The 15,536-nt window shown below is 44.2% G+C and overlaps 1 protein-coding gene across 1 annotated transcript in view; it reads left to right on the top strand.

The window, feature by feature from the left end:
• Positions 1-15,536, top strand: part of LOC126095576 (uncharacterized) — a gene marked incomplete at its 3' end in the record, with an annotated part of 182,393 nt that overhangs the window by 136,307 nt on the left and 30,550 nt on the right. The window contains exons 3-4 of the mRNA XM_049910352.1: positions 1,979-2,053; positions 14,808-15,062. Coding sequence (XP_049766309.1) covers positions 1,979-2,053; positions 14,808-15,062 — 330 coding nt within the window. The remainder of the gene's footprint in view (positions 1-1,978; positions 2,054-14,807; positions 15,063-15,536) is intronic.

The raw sequence follows: 15,536 nt of genomic DNA, 5'->3' as shown, positions 1-15,536 counted from the left end.
TCTACTACCTGCCGTCAGTCAGCGGCATAACCAATGTCGAAAGACACCTAGCGTCGCCGGTAAGTGTCAGCAGATGTTTTGTCTCGAAAGAAAGTAATTCCGTAGAACGTGATCTATCAGCCCTAGACGTGTATGGCAAAGACTCTGAAGACCCATGGAGTTTATGGACCCGAAACACCTTAAAATACTAGGTATAAGATTTTCATATTCTCTCGCTCGCATGCTCAAGCAAATGGGCCTACAGACAACATGAGCAGAATTTTTGTGTAGGAACTTTAATGTAGTTGAATCTTGTAATGCGATACTTTTTCGCTAGAGGCCGAATTATTCAACAAAAACGTACAAAAGTGACCTTCAGATACATTTTTCTTGAAAACCATGTCCTCCAGCGGAAACGTATCCCACTGCAAATTTAACTTCATTAAATTTTCTACAAAAAGCTCCTGTTAAGTTTTTTCTGTAAGGTTAACAGTTTGCATGTTGCGAGCGAGAGAATATGAAGTATCTTACGTCGTTTTTTTGAAAGTACTGCGGGCTGCGTAAAACCTATCAGTAGGGGCAACTGCATCAATCTGTGCTGTATACAAAGGTTGGTCAGAAACAGTCTAAAAACTTGTAATGGTATTGCAGGGTAGATTGTACTGAGAAAGATGTGTTAAGGAAAAAATCGAAGCATTGCGCCGTTTCCAATTTAATTAGCATTGAAGTTAGCCAGTCAGGTCGCTGCGCGCTCACATTCAAGCAGCTTGCTGGAGACAGTGTCGCCAAACTTGTTCCTCGTTTGGTCCCCTAAAACCGAACTGGAGAGCGATACAAAAATTGGACATGGGGCGGTAGAAGGGATAGATCCTGAGCAAAAGGCCGAGCAGTGCCCTGCTCTATCATACACGCTATGAGAACTACTGACACTAACTGAATCTGGCTGGTCGCTTGAATCTACTCGCACAACGGCCTTATTGACTAACGTCCATGCTAAACAACTCGGCGCAAGGTATCGAATTTTCTTCTTGAGAATTATTTCTCAGCTCTAGTCCACTGCAGACTTTTTATGACCACCCTGTGTATGTTTGACTAACAAAGATTACGTTTTGACTATTACAAAACGAGCATCGGTGTTTATGGAGATGTTTTTGTATGTGACATGTACCGCACAGGGTGATAACGGGCTTGGAATAGTGTACTTTTTATCGACATCATAATACCCAACCTCCCAAAACAAGGACAATTTCACAGCGATCAGAATTTAATCAAGCTGATTTTTTCGACGTGCTTAAGGTCCCAGACTAAATCTTTTCGAACACTGATACACTAGGCAAGTTCGCTGATGAAGTCGGCGATACCATTCCACCCTGATACAGGAAGGATGGAAATAAATTTCACCTTCAGCGTACTAATGCTTAGTGGAGACCTCTATGAACTGTTACGTGCAATAGTACACGAAGACAGTGATAACGTTAATGGTTTTATGAATGACAATTTTGGAGCGAAAAATGCTGAACGACCTGAATGTTTTGGACATATAGTGCATTTTTCCGTTACTTGTGCTGACAGCATGACCATTGCCATTTGCTTTATCTCATCTGTAATTCGAAAAGAGTACATAGTTTCTAACGAGCGTTGTATCACAGAAGTAACCCACTGAAATCATATAGAGAGGAGCGGGATTCAAATCGCCATTACGTAATCGATGTTTAAGTTTCCACTGGTGAGTGGTATTGTGGTTCCTTCAACAGACCCGTGTCCGATTTCAACCCCCATCCTTGCTCTGCCCTGTCTGCAATATTGTGGTTGTGAATAATCTTAAAATAATATTTACGTTCAATCTGTTATTGAAGAAATAAATGCTGTAATTTTCGTCCCGAATTTCTTTCACAAGGGAAGGTAGTTTTCTTTCATCAGAGCTTTTTTTCTTGACATCAAAGCTGTTGTAACGTTTCGTTTTTGTTCATTATTTACCCATGACGCTTTCTTGTTTCAGTGTTGGGAGAACTGCGAGTTGTTGCAGTCTGATTGGTCGGTGTGGGGCTCCATGTGCTCCGAGCAGAGTGTCTGTGTAAGTACAGCTGAAGCTTATGTACAAATATATAGCTTTTTCTTCTTAGCACCCACCACATGCTCCGTAAATAGGTGGATCAGACGCACTATATTTTGGAGAGGTCTTGGGCTGTGTCAGTCGAGTGCTACAAGATTATTTAAATCGCAATGATGAAACTAGTTTCTCTCAGGTCTGTTTACAGCCTCTTAACGAGTATTTTGAATCCGTGATTATGCCCGTTTCAGGTGAATCGTGGATTGAATATGTTGCAAAAGAATGTACTCCGGAGGTACTAACTTGAATGCTGCAAGGATCCTGTCACACACTAAGCGGACATTTGAAATTCCATCTTGTAGCAGACATCTTAATTGTGTTAAAGTTCCATTCGTTCTTCGGTGTGCAACGTTTCAATCTCATTCACATTATATTAGCAACAAAGCTCTGCAACTGAAAAGAAATGTAGGTACCGATTACGCGTTCCCATCACACACAACTGTAAAACGGTAAATGAACATGTATGTCTCTCTAGTATAATGAAATATGCAAGTTTGAAAATGTTCCCATTGTGACACTTCCATGTGATTATTAGATGATTTTTATTTTCATTCGATACAGCAATCATAAAAATATGGTGTGATTTCGATAGAATGTTTTGGATCAGAAATTGCTACATTTCGATATGTGAAGGCGTTTTATGCAGCGTTCTAGCTCGATTTCCATATCTGACAGAAAAATAATTCAACGTTTGAAATGTACTTGTGTTCGAATGCTACAGAATACATACTTGACTGTATCGAATTTGCACCCTGTACACGATTTGCCTCTCTAGTTTCGTTCATTTTTGTTGCTCGCATTTGGTTTTGACATGTAGTGAAACCTCATTGCTTTTTGTGTTAATCCTGTTCCCTACTAGTTTTCCACACACAACATTCAGTTACTAAGTACGTGATCAGAAATATGTCCTTCGTAGCTGAGAGAAATTTCGTCTATTTGAAACAAATTTTAGATTCATAAAAATTCATCTACCGTACAAGGCTTAAGTCCCCCATGATATCAGCTACTGCTTTTTAGAGATAAAATATTCAGTCTACAAACCGTGACGTACAATGCGATTAACACCAAGTTAACTCGTGTTCATTTGATATGTAATATGATTCTACAAATTTTACAAACTAAGTATTGTTAATTCTAATCGGACTTCGGGGGTATAGATTTAAATCCCGATATCTGTTCATAATTATAGTTGTTCTACCCTGCTCGTCTTCTTATTCATAAAATAGTAGCTCACGAATTTCTTACCATTTTTCTTACCACCCGTCCTTCGTCCTGATAACGTTTCCCCACAGCAGGAACTGTGTTACTGTTCTACTTTCTACGTAATTACTCATCTTCTTTCGTATGTTGCTGGCATATGCCAATAACATGATAAGAAATCGTCTAAAATAATATGAAGATGCGGATGATTTTTGACAGCTGGCCAAATTTGTTACTTTGAAAGGTCTGTTGAAGCGACTAGAGGCTATCGTATAGTGAGCCGGCATTTTCCCGGCCATTGGCATACTTTTATATTAATTTCATTAATGAAATTCTGATGGTGACATCGCACTGATAATGCCAAAATGTACCCATTCCCAGATCAAATGTCACTGTAAGTCAAACGAACAGTTCAGGTGTGTGATTACCAGCAGCAAATGTGCTTCAAAAAGATGATTGTTCGTGCAAGAAATTCGGTAACTGTGACCTGTCCTAGGCAGGATTGATGCTCGAACAGTGAGATGGTATGGACGTGTCCGATGAATGAAGGATCAACGATGCCAGCTGTGTTTACTCAACTGGTCTTCTCCAGAAAGAAGAAGCCGAGGGAGGCCGCTGGGAACGTGGACGGTAACTATAGCCAAAGCCGTGGAAATGAGAGGTCTATCGGAAGAATGCGTCACACTATCGCTGGTCCCATCCTCTATTTGAAAAATCGACGTCAGGAGACAGCACGGAACCCAGAGACTGTAACAGAAATTAGATAAACTGGAGAATGTGCCATGGGAAGTACTCTTAGTCCAGCTGTGACTAACTAGTTCATGGAGAACTTTGAACAACAGGCGCTGCAGACAGCTAGAAAAAGACCAGCCAGATGGTATCGTTATGTAGACGATACATTTGTTATATGGACGCAACGGGAAGAGGAACTGGGTGCCTTCCTGTTACATCTGAATAGTGTTAATCCAAGAATTCAATGCACTATGGAAAGGGAAATCGATGGTCGCCTGAACTTCTTAGGTGTGACCGTAATCAAACGAGAGGACGGATCATTGGGTCATAAGGTTTTCACAAAAGACACACACACTGATCGTTATCTGCAGAAAGATTCCAACCACCACCCAAGACATAAAAGAGGGGTCATTAAAACATTAATAGACAGGGCACACAAGATATGTGAACCAGTTTACTTAGATGATGAGATTGAACAGCTTAGAGCGACCTTCAAGAAAAACGGGTATTCCAACAGAGAGATATATCGTGCACTACGCCCTAGACTGACAACCAGGATGGACGAGGATCGACACCAACCCAAGGGGAAAGTGTTCTTACCATTCATCAGTTCTTAACATTCATCGCATTGAAAAATTTTAAGCGAGTACGATGTGGAAACTGTCTTCAGACCCACCACGAAAATAAAAGAATGTTTAATGGCTGGTTCAAATGGCTCTGAGCACTATGGGACTTAACTGCTGTGGTCATTAGTCCCCCAGAACTTAGAACTACTTAAACCTAACTAACCTAAGGACACCACACACATCCATGCCCGAGGCAGGATTCGAACCTGCGACCGTAGCGGTCGCGCGGTTCCAGACTGTTGCGCCTATAACCGCTTGGCCACTCCGGCCGGCAGAATGTTTAAGATCCGCAAAAGATAAACGACATCCTCTAGCTACACCAGGCGTTTATAAAATTCCGTGCAGTTTTGGATGGGTCTATATAGGCACAACAAAAAGAAGCGTCTGGGTGAACATAAAAGGAACTTCCGTCTCGGACATATTGATAAATCGGCTGTAGCGGAACATGTGTTTCAGGAAGATGATCATGAAATAAAGTTTAGTGAGGCGACCGTCACAGCAAAGACGTCGCATTATTATGCGCGAATGTACAGAGAGGCCATTGAGATTGCCAAACACTGCAATAATTTTAATAGAAAAGATGAAGGCATTAAGCTTGATGCCGGCCGCGGTGGTCTAGCGGTTCTGGCGCTGCAGTCCGGAACCGCGGGACTGCTACGGTCGCAGGTTCGAATCCTGCCTCGGGCATGGGTGTGTGTGATGTCCTTAGGTTAGTTAGGTTTAAGTAGTTCTAAGTTCTAGGGGACTTATGACCTAAGATGTTGAGTCCCATAGTGCTCAGAGCCATTTGAACCATTAAGCTTGATAAGATATGGATGTCAACATTACAGCAACAGTGTGACAATCGATTAATTTCAACTGAGAAAGTTGGCAATATCAGAGATCATAGCACACCCGACGTCACGTGATTGACAACGGCGCCCTTTGGATATACGGCGCTCACTCGCGCTCTCGTCGCAGTTCGCAGATTGCCCTCGGAGGAAGCCTTCTGCAGTCAGGGGGCTGTCTTATGTATGGACCACGGCATCTCAGCCCGGAAGTGTTACGTGATGACGACACCTGCCGTGAAAGCCTTCATTCTATGATCAAACTGGAGAACGTTAGCTGAGTGTAAGGCTGAGCTACTGTAGCGTCTCAAAACATGTTATTTAGCCTAAATCGGTGAGGAAAGTAGCGCAGGCACGGGAATGCGGTATCAGATGCAGAACCGCTGACAGATGACTTCGGCGTCGGCTGTCACCCGGACGGGAGGCGTCTGCGGAGGGGGCCGTGCGCTGAGGCCGCAGACTGCTTCCACCTGTTGCGCCGCGACAAGTTGTCTCGTCCAGAGGCGGCGTGACCCCGCTGCCCTGACTCCTTGTCACAGCACAGCACAGCACGGCGGCGGACGCCTTGCCACCTGTTGCTCTGCGCTCTACTATTATTACCTTCCACGTCAGCTGGGTACGGCGATCTGTATTACCTCTCTTCACGACAGCGCGTTCGTAATTGTTCCAGTTTTGCTATGGAGCCTCTCCGCGCCGAACTTGCATGGTAGCCAGCATAAAAAGTTCCAGTGCCACGACTGAGAAAGGGTTTTTAGCAATTACGGATGTACAGGATGTGGGCCGGTCAAGTTGTTCATACGTCTGGGTGTGTGTGCTATCAGTAATACGGTCCAGTCCAGGAGATAGCGGATAGGCTTAGAGCAAAGAAATTCCGGTGGCAGGCCGTGGTCCTCATGGGTGTTGGGTGCGCTGGCGGATTAGGTTGCCAGCAACGACTATTCATGTATAGGTGCAACGACATATTGGTGCTGTTGCTGGGTATCGATATGTCTCCAGGGCCAATCGCAGTGGAATCCTCCCTCTAATATGCCAAAGTCATCGTCAGAGAGGTCTATTTGATTACGGTAGTGTAGATTATTGTGTGTTTTATGGGTGTGTTACACATGTTCACGGATTTCCTGTAGCAGTCGGATGCTAAACTGTATAAACATATGTGGCAGAGCGAGTTAAATATTCTTATATATAGAGACACGCCGACACCATGATTTCGTTATTCGGTTTGATTTTCCCACAGATGGTCCGTTTTCCTCGCAAAAAAGTGTTTGTAGACGGTTATATTTGTACCTGGGGTTGTGAACGTAGTTCATCAGATTCATAATAAAGAGTTTATTGTTTCGAGTACTTTTACAGTCATGTGCACAGTTTGTTGTATACCTCCACGAGGGCCTGGAGGTGTAAAATTCACTGTGCGTGTCTTGCCAAATTCCATGTTCACACGAAGTCTTCGGGTTGTATAGGGTATATTACTATCCTAGCAAAACTCAAATTTTGCGGAATTGATGGTTTTACGCACAGCTGACTTGAATCGTAATAAACGGAATGCGAAAGGTTGTGATGAATAAGTCAGACGATATCGGAAAAGTAGAAATTTTTGTGAGGGAAAAAAGTTACGAAGGGAATCCCATAGGTTTCAGTTTTGTTGGTTGGTTGTTTTTGGGGAAGGAGACCAGACAGGGAGATCATCGGTCTCATCGGATTAGGGAAGGACGGGGAAGGAAGTCGGCCGTGCCCTTTGAAAGGAACCATCCCGGCATTTGCCTGGAGCAATTTAGGAAAATCACGGAGCCGGCTGGTGTGTCCGTGCGGTCTAGGCGCTTCAGTCTGGAACCGCGTGACCGCTCCAGTCGCAGGTTCGAATCCTGCCTCGGGCATGGATGTGTGTGAAGTCCTTAGGTTAGTTAGGTTTAAGTAGTTCTAAGTTCTAGGGGACTGATGACCTCAGAAGTTAAGTCCCATAGTGCTCCGAGCCATTTGAACCATTTTTTGAAATCACGGAAAACCTAAATAAGGATGGCCGGACGCGGGATTGAACCGTCGTCCTTCCGAATGCGAGTCCAGTGTCTAACCACTGCGCCACCTCGCTCGGCGTTCAGTTTTGTGTTCACTCCTATTCCTTATGCGTGAGTGATCTTCCACTTAACATTCGACAAGGAAAATCGGTACTTCTTGCTGTTTATATTAGTATTATGATAAATCCGGTTAGAAGGAAAGAAACGGAAGAGTTGGTTAACAATATTTTCCAAAGAAGTGTTGTCTAAAAAACGCTCTTCCTAAATTTTGAAAAAAAAAAGTTGCTGAGCCTCTCAAACATTTGAGTTTAGCTACTTTTGCTTTTCGTTTAATTGTTAATCTTCGAAACAGACGTATCAACCTCCTGACGTATTTGCATATTTTCGCTCAGTAATTTTCTGTGGTAACTCATCATTTAGGAAGAAATTATTGATTGCACAAAAGCGAGCAGTAAGAATAATGTGTGGTTTTCACCCACGGATGTCATGGAGGTACCTAGGCATCTTAACTGCGCCGTCACAGTACATATTTTCGGTAATGAAAGTTGTCATAAATAACAAATCATAGTTTTAGAATAACGGTGATGTCCATGCCTACAACGCTAGAGGGAAAAATAACTTTTGCTACTCATTGTTAAGGCTGTCAGTGGCTCAGAAAGGGGATCAATACTCAGCAACAAAAATTTTTGATCTTTTACCCAATAACATAAAATATCTGAAAGATACCGAAGTAAGTTTTACATCTAATTTAAAATCATTTCTCCTGGACAAGTCCTTTTCGATTGACGCATTTCTGCTTAAAAACTGGTATCCAGGAGAACTAAATAAATAAATAAATAAACAAAATAAGTGTAGTTGCATGAGTAAGACTAAAAATATTTAATGTGTTCATTAATGCTAACACTAATTGTGAATACATATCCCGTGAACTGAACGTTCACATCATTTCGTTAGAAGAATCATTCAAATGATTTTGGAACTTGTAACTAACACCCATTTAGTCACCGAACAGGAGAAATTAACGGATAACCTCGATTTGATTTGAGTTAATCAGGTAGGTAAACAACAGTGGTTTTGGCCCCCGGTTGATCGTGTCAGTCTAGTTAAGCCAGTATTCTTGAAAGGAAGAAGAAGTTTCTTTGCTAAGTCATTGTTAGATACAGTCTCTTCTTTTGGCCACCAGGCATTATACTTACCTTGAGATTAATCAGCCTCCTGCTCAAGTCTAGGATTGCAGAACTTCTCCCTGAACATGATTTCGGTTATCATTAGCCAATCATGTGTCTTTATGAGCTCTTAGTCCAAAGTTCTACGTGCTGCATTTTGCTCCAGCTATATGTTAACATTTTATCCACAAATTCATGATAGGAAGGTTCCGGTCCAACAAATGGGATCGTTTCCACTGTCTTGGCTAGGCTATCAGCTTGTTTGTTACTAGTAATACCTCAGCGGCCAAGAATCCACAGCATGTCTACCCAGTTACTTTCTCCTAACCTTACCAGGGATTCTGCAACGATCTTGACTGTCGTTGGTGGGGCTAATAGAGATTTCGTAGCTACTTGGCTGTCTGAATCAATGCAGATTCTACGAACCTTGTGGCATCAACGTGGATTCTCGCAGTGATAGCAAGTACCTCCACCTGGGATACCATTGCCAGCTTCCAGAGAGAGACTGCGGTCTCTAGTACAGGCTGTATTCGTACATCCCGGCCTCAGCGCCTTCGTGTGATTTCGGCCCATGAGTAAACCAAACTGTCACGAGAAAGGTATCGTGGCTCATTCTCCCATTGCTTCATACTTTAAACTGCTACATTTAAAGGATTACTGAAAGACCGAAGTTGATTTATAGTGAGCCAACTTTTGTCCGACCATTCCTATATTTATCACATTCATTATGGGTATTATGGGTATCCTAAAATTTCCATGCTCCTGCCGCTGCTTGTATTTTAACCCAAAGCTGATGGTCTACATCGCAGCAATGGGTGTGCTACAGTCCCACCATTTATGGCAAGGCAGGCCAATCTCTGCACCTTCTCGAACTAACTGCTAGACTTAACAGATTCTCAAAAAATTCGTCCGATTCACAAGACTATATGCTCTGCATGGAAGAAGATAGAAACTAGAAATAATATTTACCTTATGCATAATGCACTAAGTTATTGTTTCGAAACACGGCCTTCTAGTTTTACAAGTGTATGTATTTACACAATCTTGAGGTACTTATCGCAATTACGTGTGTCACCAACGTTTTGATTTACTTTTCACAAATGGTGAATGTTCCCTCCATCGGACACACGACAGATATCCAGACGATAGTCAAACTGCAACCACACTTTAGCGAGCACCCCTTGAGCTGCTGTATTCGTTGCTGTTACTGTGAAGCGTCGCATTTCACTCAAAGTTGCCGGATGAAGATACACATTGCCACAGAGATGGACTCCTTCATAGCACCTCGTACAAAAATAGCATATATCAGGCGACCTTTTGACCAGTGGTGCAACTAGAGATCCATAGGCACCTTACGGCTATCCATCGTTGCAGTGTCATGCTCTAGCCGAAAGTCACATCATAGAGTTGTATCTTAATTGCTCCTGTCGAAACGAAGAAGTAAAATGCCTCTAGTTGCCGTGTCATGGCCATCTCAACTCGACACACATTGAGCATAGGTAGTTAAACGCACACCAAGGTGACCGCTAACGACAGGCAAAGGAATCGGCAAGGAGGCGAGGTACACTTTGTCTCATTGCGTAGCTCAAAATCTCCCCCAAAGTTCTATCTCAATTCGTGTAGAAGGTACAGTCTTCTAAAACCGTGTGAATCTATCTGAAATAACTGAGTGTACTAGTTTATGAATCGCAGCAGGTGACTCTGAACGTAGCACCAGGACCTCGGAAGACAGAACTGGCAGAAGTGATAGGGGTGTCGAATTCAGCTCGGGCGCGCCGTACGGTGCTGACTAGGTTTCCTAGAAGTCTGTCGCTGGGTCTTGCGGCAAGCAGCGGAGCAGCAGGAGCTCGGAGTGAGTGCAGACGGCGGCTGACAGCAGCTAGATAGCGGCGTCTGCCGCACGGAGGTTGCGCAGTCCGGTGTTGTCTTGGTTTCCGAGAAAGGAAGGCGGGTTAAGGTGTAGTTTCATGCTTCTCGAGAAGTCTGTTATGCGATGGTGCGGCGAGAAGCTGAACAGCCGGAACTTAGGGCGAACGCCTTGACGTTCGGTGGGCGGTTGCAGTCGGACGAGAGATAGCGGCGACAAATTCAGAGTACGGGCTAGACGTTGTGTTGGTTCCCGAGAAGTCTTTTCCTGGAGAGAGTACGGACAGTGACCGCGCCTTGTGCCGAGTGGCCTGCATGCAAGGTTCCGCAAGGAACATTAAATTTATTGCGAGGGCAATGTTATGGATTTTTAATTTCATTTCAGTCCTTCACAGTTTGTTCATTCGGTTACGTACTCAATCAATAGAAACGGAACCCCTATAGGATCACTTTGTTGTCCGTCCATCCGTCTGCCAGTCCGACTTTTCAAAAACTTATTTCGCAAAACTGAATCGACGTATCAAGTTGAAAATTATGCCATATATTAAGGTCTACGGTCCCCTGGAGATGTAAGGAAATACAGCTTTTAAGTCATTACAATCAAAAGATAAGGCTATTCATGTAACATATTTTGATACTCAAGCACCAAATACTATAGGGTCCTTTCCGTTAGCCTACTTTTGTATCTTGCCTGGATAGGCAGGCGGCGCATGTGTCTGCTCCTGTGAACTGCTTCTGTAATATAGGCCGAGAGTGAAGGAAGCGAGTAGGAGCAGGAGAGGTGAAGCACTTCGGTACTGCATGTCATTTTAACACTTTTAATACATACCAATTTTTTTTTCTTTATTGTGATTTCATTCCCCTGCCCCATATGGGCAGGGGAGGGCCGCCAGCGGCACAATCCGCCGCTCTTCAGCCGAGTGACACAACAACTAAAACAAGAATAAAATGATACATACATAAGGAGATATAAAAGGGGAACATAAAACAGAGTAATGGGAGAAAATGCAGGTAAAAATACATCGACATGTAGACGTTCATGGGGGACAGTTAAAGTCACCAAAAAGTTAAAAAACACAGTTGGCGATTCTTGAAATACAGAGAAGACACTGAATGCGCATGCACAGGTTAAAAGTTGGCCACAGTAGTAAAAACACTCCGAAACAACACACTTAAAACCCACTTGAAGCACACACGACGAAGAGTAAAACTACCAGGTGGGACCTGCCGAGGGAAAGGTCAGAGAGGATGGAAAAGGAGGGGAGAGCATGGGGCAGCTGGGGAAGCGGCGGGATGAAGAGAGGAGGGGCAACTGTGGGTTCACTAAGAGGCAGGAGACACGTGGGGTGGGAGAGGAAAAGGGACGACAGAGTAAGAGGGAGCGCAGAGACACTGAAAGGAGGCACAAGAGATGGAGGGGGAGTAGGAGGGGAAAGCCGCTCAGGAGGAGGGAGGGGGAGGAGAGGGAGCCCTGAGGAGGAGGCAGGAAGAGGGGGTTAGAGTTGGTAGGAAGGGTAAATGTCAGGGCGAAGCTCATCATCCGGGAGGGGGAGAATACAGTCCAAAAACCCAAGTAAATATCAAATACATAACTATGGCTAGGATGAGCACGTAGCCTTAGTCAGTGTCCAATCCTGTGAAGTTAGGATGACTCTTCTGTATGATCTCAAAGCAAACAAATACTCGTTGCTGTCCAAACCTTAACTGAACTTAAATAATACAAAGTCTCAGTAGCAAGCTAGCCCACTCGTTAGTGGAAGCGATATTTCCAGGTCGTCTGCTCTTGATGGAAAGGGGCAGAAATCAAACAGCACTCGCTGAGCTCCACAGCGTCGGCCAGGGGGCGTTGTGGTCGGCGTAGTTAGTCTTCTCTTGTAGTGCCAACTTACGAGAGCGTGCACCTACGTTGTGGCGTCGTAACTATCGACGCCACACCTACAATCATGAAGTTTGCCAAGAAGCAGCGTTTCACTGTAAAAGGAAAGCTAAAATCCTAAAATTGTGAATTCCTTTATTACATCACTCGAAAAAAATTGTCAACAGTTTTCTGACGGTGTGTTGTCCGTCAGTTTGTTACGCCCTCTTTTTTTTTCAGGAACAAACAGACGCATGAAATTGACTACGTAAAAAGACGAAGCTTTTAAGTCAATGCAATCAAAAGATACGGCCATTTTCATGCAAACTCATTCATTAAAACCTATAGCTTACTCCGCCTTGACGTAGAATCATGAAATTTGGCAAGAAGAAAGGTTTCTCAAGATGGTTCAAACGGCTCTGAGCACTGTGGGACTTAACATCTTAGGTCATCAGTCCCCTAGAACTTAGAACTACTTAAACCTAACTAACCTGAGGACACCACACACATCCAGCCAGAGGCAGGATTCGAACCTGCGACTGTAGCGGTCGCGCGGTTCCAGACTGAAGCGCCTAGAACCGCTCGGCCACACCGGCCGGCGTACAACTTGTATTATGAAAACTTGTATTAATCGGACATGTCAGTATTCTGACTGAGAACAAAATATAGAAATTTATTACTCATCCTATAAAACACGAAAAATACTGTTGTATCTGAACGCGATTTTAAAATGTTCTCTAACATCTCTTAGCAATTAATACTGCACGGAAGGGACAACTTGTCTGGTATTGCCGCTGTAGCTGCGCGAATATTCTGCATCCAACGACATGCTTAAATAATACAAAAGAAATACTGCACTCCATGCAGAGTGTAATTCATGGTCACAACTACTGATGCAAGCACTGTCCCCTTTTTTAATAGTAACTGAATAATCAGAAGGGCTTTGGTAAACAGGCCAGTAGCGGTGTAAAAAATGAAAGGAGCAAATTTTAGTTTTCTATATTCTAAAAATTAACGTTTCAGACACTGACAAATTTTACTTTTTCTTCGACAGTTTGAGTAGAAAAAGCTTCAATTATTCCACAATTTCTTTAACCAATAATAAATATCTGATCACATCGAAGATACGAATGTTACTTTCAATGTATGTTTACACAAATCGGACAAAATCCCTCCAGAGCGCAAGTAAGCAATAACTACGCGCAGCAAAAGGACAGATTACCAAAAATCCTCCATTACTACAAAAATATCCCCTGGCGCTACTAGCACGGTCAGGGAATGGTGCGACCTCTGCTGATGCGCGGCTTCTCTCCAGGCGAGGCTGCGTCCGTCTACTCTCACCACTGTTCGCTCGCTGCCACTCGCTATAATAATATCTCAGACACGGAGTCTGTGTATGCACGCGAGAGCAGAATCAATAGCCAACATTCCAATATATATATATATATATATATATATATATATATATATATATATATATACATAAAACTTTCAAGTGTTCTGTGTAGTTATTAGTGCATTATGTCGCAGATAGATAACCGTTATCGACCGCGGAAAAATGATTCGTGTTCGTGTGGTGGTTCGCACAGCTCGTATTGTGCAGCACTGGTTTTGCGAGCGCGAGGACAAATTACCGCATCTCCCCAGGCCACCACAGTCAGAAGATTTCATTATTTACTGAGCCTTTGTGGTGCATTATGGACAGAATGGTGTAGGACCGCTATCCACCTCTGCCACCCTTACAGACAGGTATAAGATTCCCTTGAAAACCACACAGTACCCGAGTTTATCTGTTCCGAGACCATTCGAAACTGTCGTGAATGCCAAACATTTTTCGGACACTGTATTAGGCCTGATGATAAGCTGTTTTTTTTTTTTTCATCAGTCTACTGACTGGTTTGATGCGGCCCGCCACGAATTCCTTTCCTGTGCTAACCTCTTAATCTCAGAGTAGCACTTGCAACCTACGTCCTCAATTATTTGCTTGACGTATTCCAATCTCTGTCTTCCTCTACAGTTTTTGCCCTCTACAGCTTCCTCTAGTACCATGGAAGTCAATCCCTCATGTCTTAGCAGATGTCCTATCATCCTGTCCCTTCCCCTTATCAGTGTTTTCCACATATTCCTTTCCTCTCCGATTCTGCGTAGAACCTCCTCATTCCTTACCTTAACAGTCCACCTAATTTTCAACATTCGTCTATAGCACCACATCTCAAATGCTTCGATTCTCTTCTGTTCCGGTTTTCCCACAGTCCACGTTTCACTACCATACAATGCTGTACTCCAGACGTACATCCTCAGAAATTGGTAGTGTTTCCATATTTTTGTCCGCCCCCTGTACATTTGCACCCTCACGGCCCCCGGCGACTTCCGCTCCACAGCTCACTTTGCTAGCAGACCGGCGTGACGGCAGCGCGTGTTGTGTGTGCTTTTGCAGTTCCCGGGCTGCCGGCAGGCGTGCCGCTTCTTCCGCGGCGGCGGCTCGGGCCCGGCGCCGCCCCCGCAGCAGCAGACGCCGGTGGCGCAGACGCGCGCCCTGCCGCTGCTCGCCGTCGCCGGCCGCGACCTCTACTGGCCCTGCCGGCTGCCGCGCAACGCCACCGGCCCCAAGGCCGCGCCGGGCACCGCCAGGCTCGTCTACGTCGTCGTCTGGAGGCCCGACGACGCCTCCCACTGGCGGCAGGTCACGCAGGTCAGCCTCCCACTGTTCGACTCCCCCGCACATGGGGATACACTCATAAGCCATACTGTTAACTGCCTCACAGTTGTCTTTGCTCTGAATCAAAATTAATGTCCATCTTATTGCACGAACTAGGGACATGGTGAACAGACACCATATCCATATACAGGGTTATTACAAATGATTGAAGCGATTTCACAGCTCTACAATAACTTTATTATTTGAGATATTTTCACAATGCATTGCACACACATACAAAAACTCAAGTTTTTTTAGGCAATCACAAATGTTCGATATGTACCCCTTTAGTGATTCAGCAGACATCAAGCCGAAATCAAGATCCTTCCACACTCGGCGCAGCATGTCCCCATCAATGAGTTCGAAAGCATCGTTGATGCGAGCTCGCAGTTCTGGCACGTTTCTTGGTAAAGGAGGCTTAAACACTGAATCTTTCACATAACCCCACAGAAAGAAATCGCATGGGGT

This window comes from Schistocerca cancellata, chromosome 8, assembly GCF_023864275.1.
Source record: "Schistocerca cancellata isolate TAMUIC-IGC-003103 chromosome 8, iqSchCanc2.1, whole genome shotgun sequence".
NCBI lineage: Eukaryota > Metazoa > Arthropoda > Insecta > Orthoptera > Acrididae > Schistocerca > Schistocerca cancellata.
This window is presented reverse-complemented; position numbering and strand designations above follow the sequence as displayed.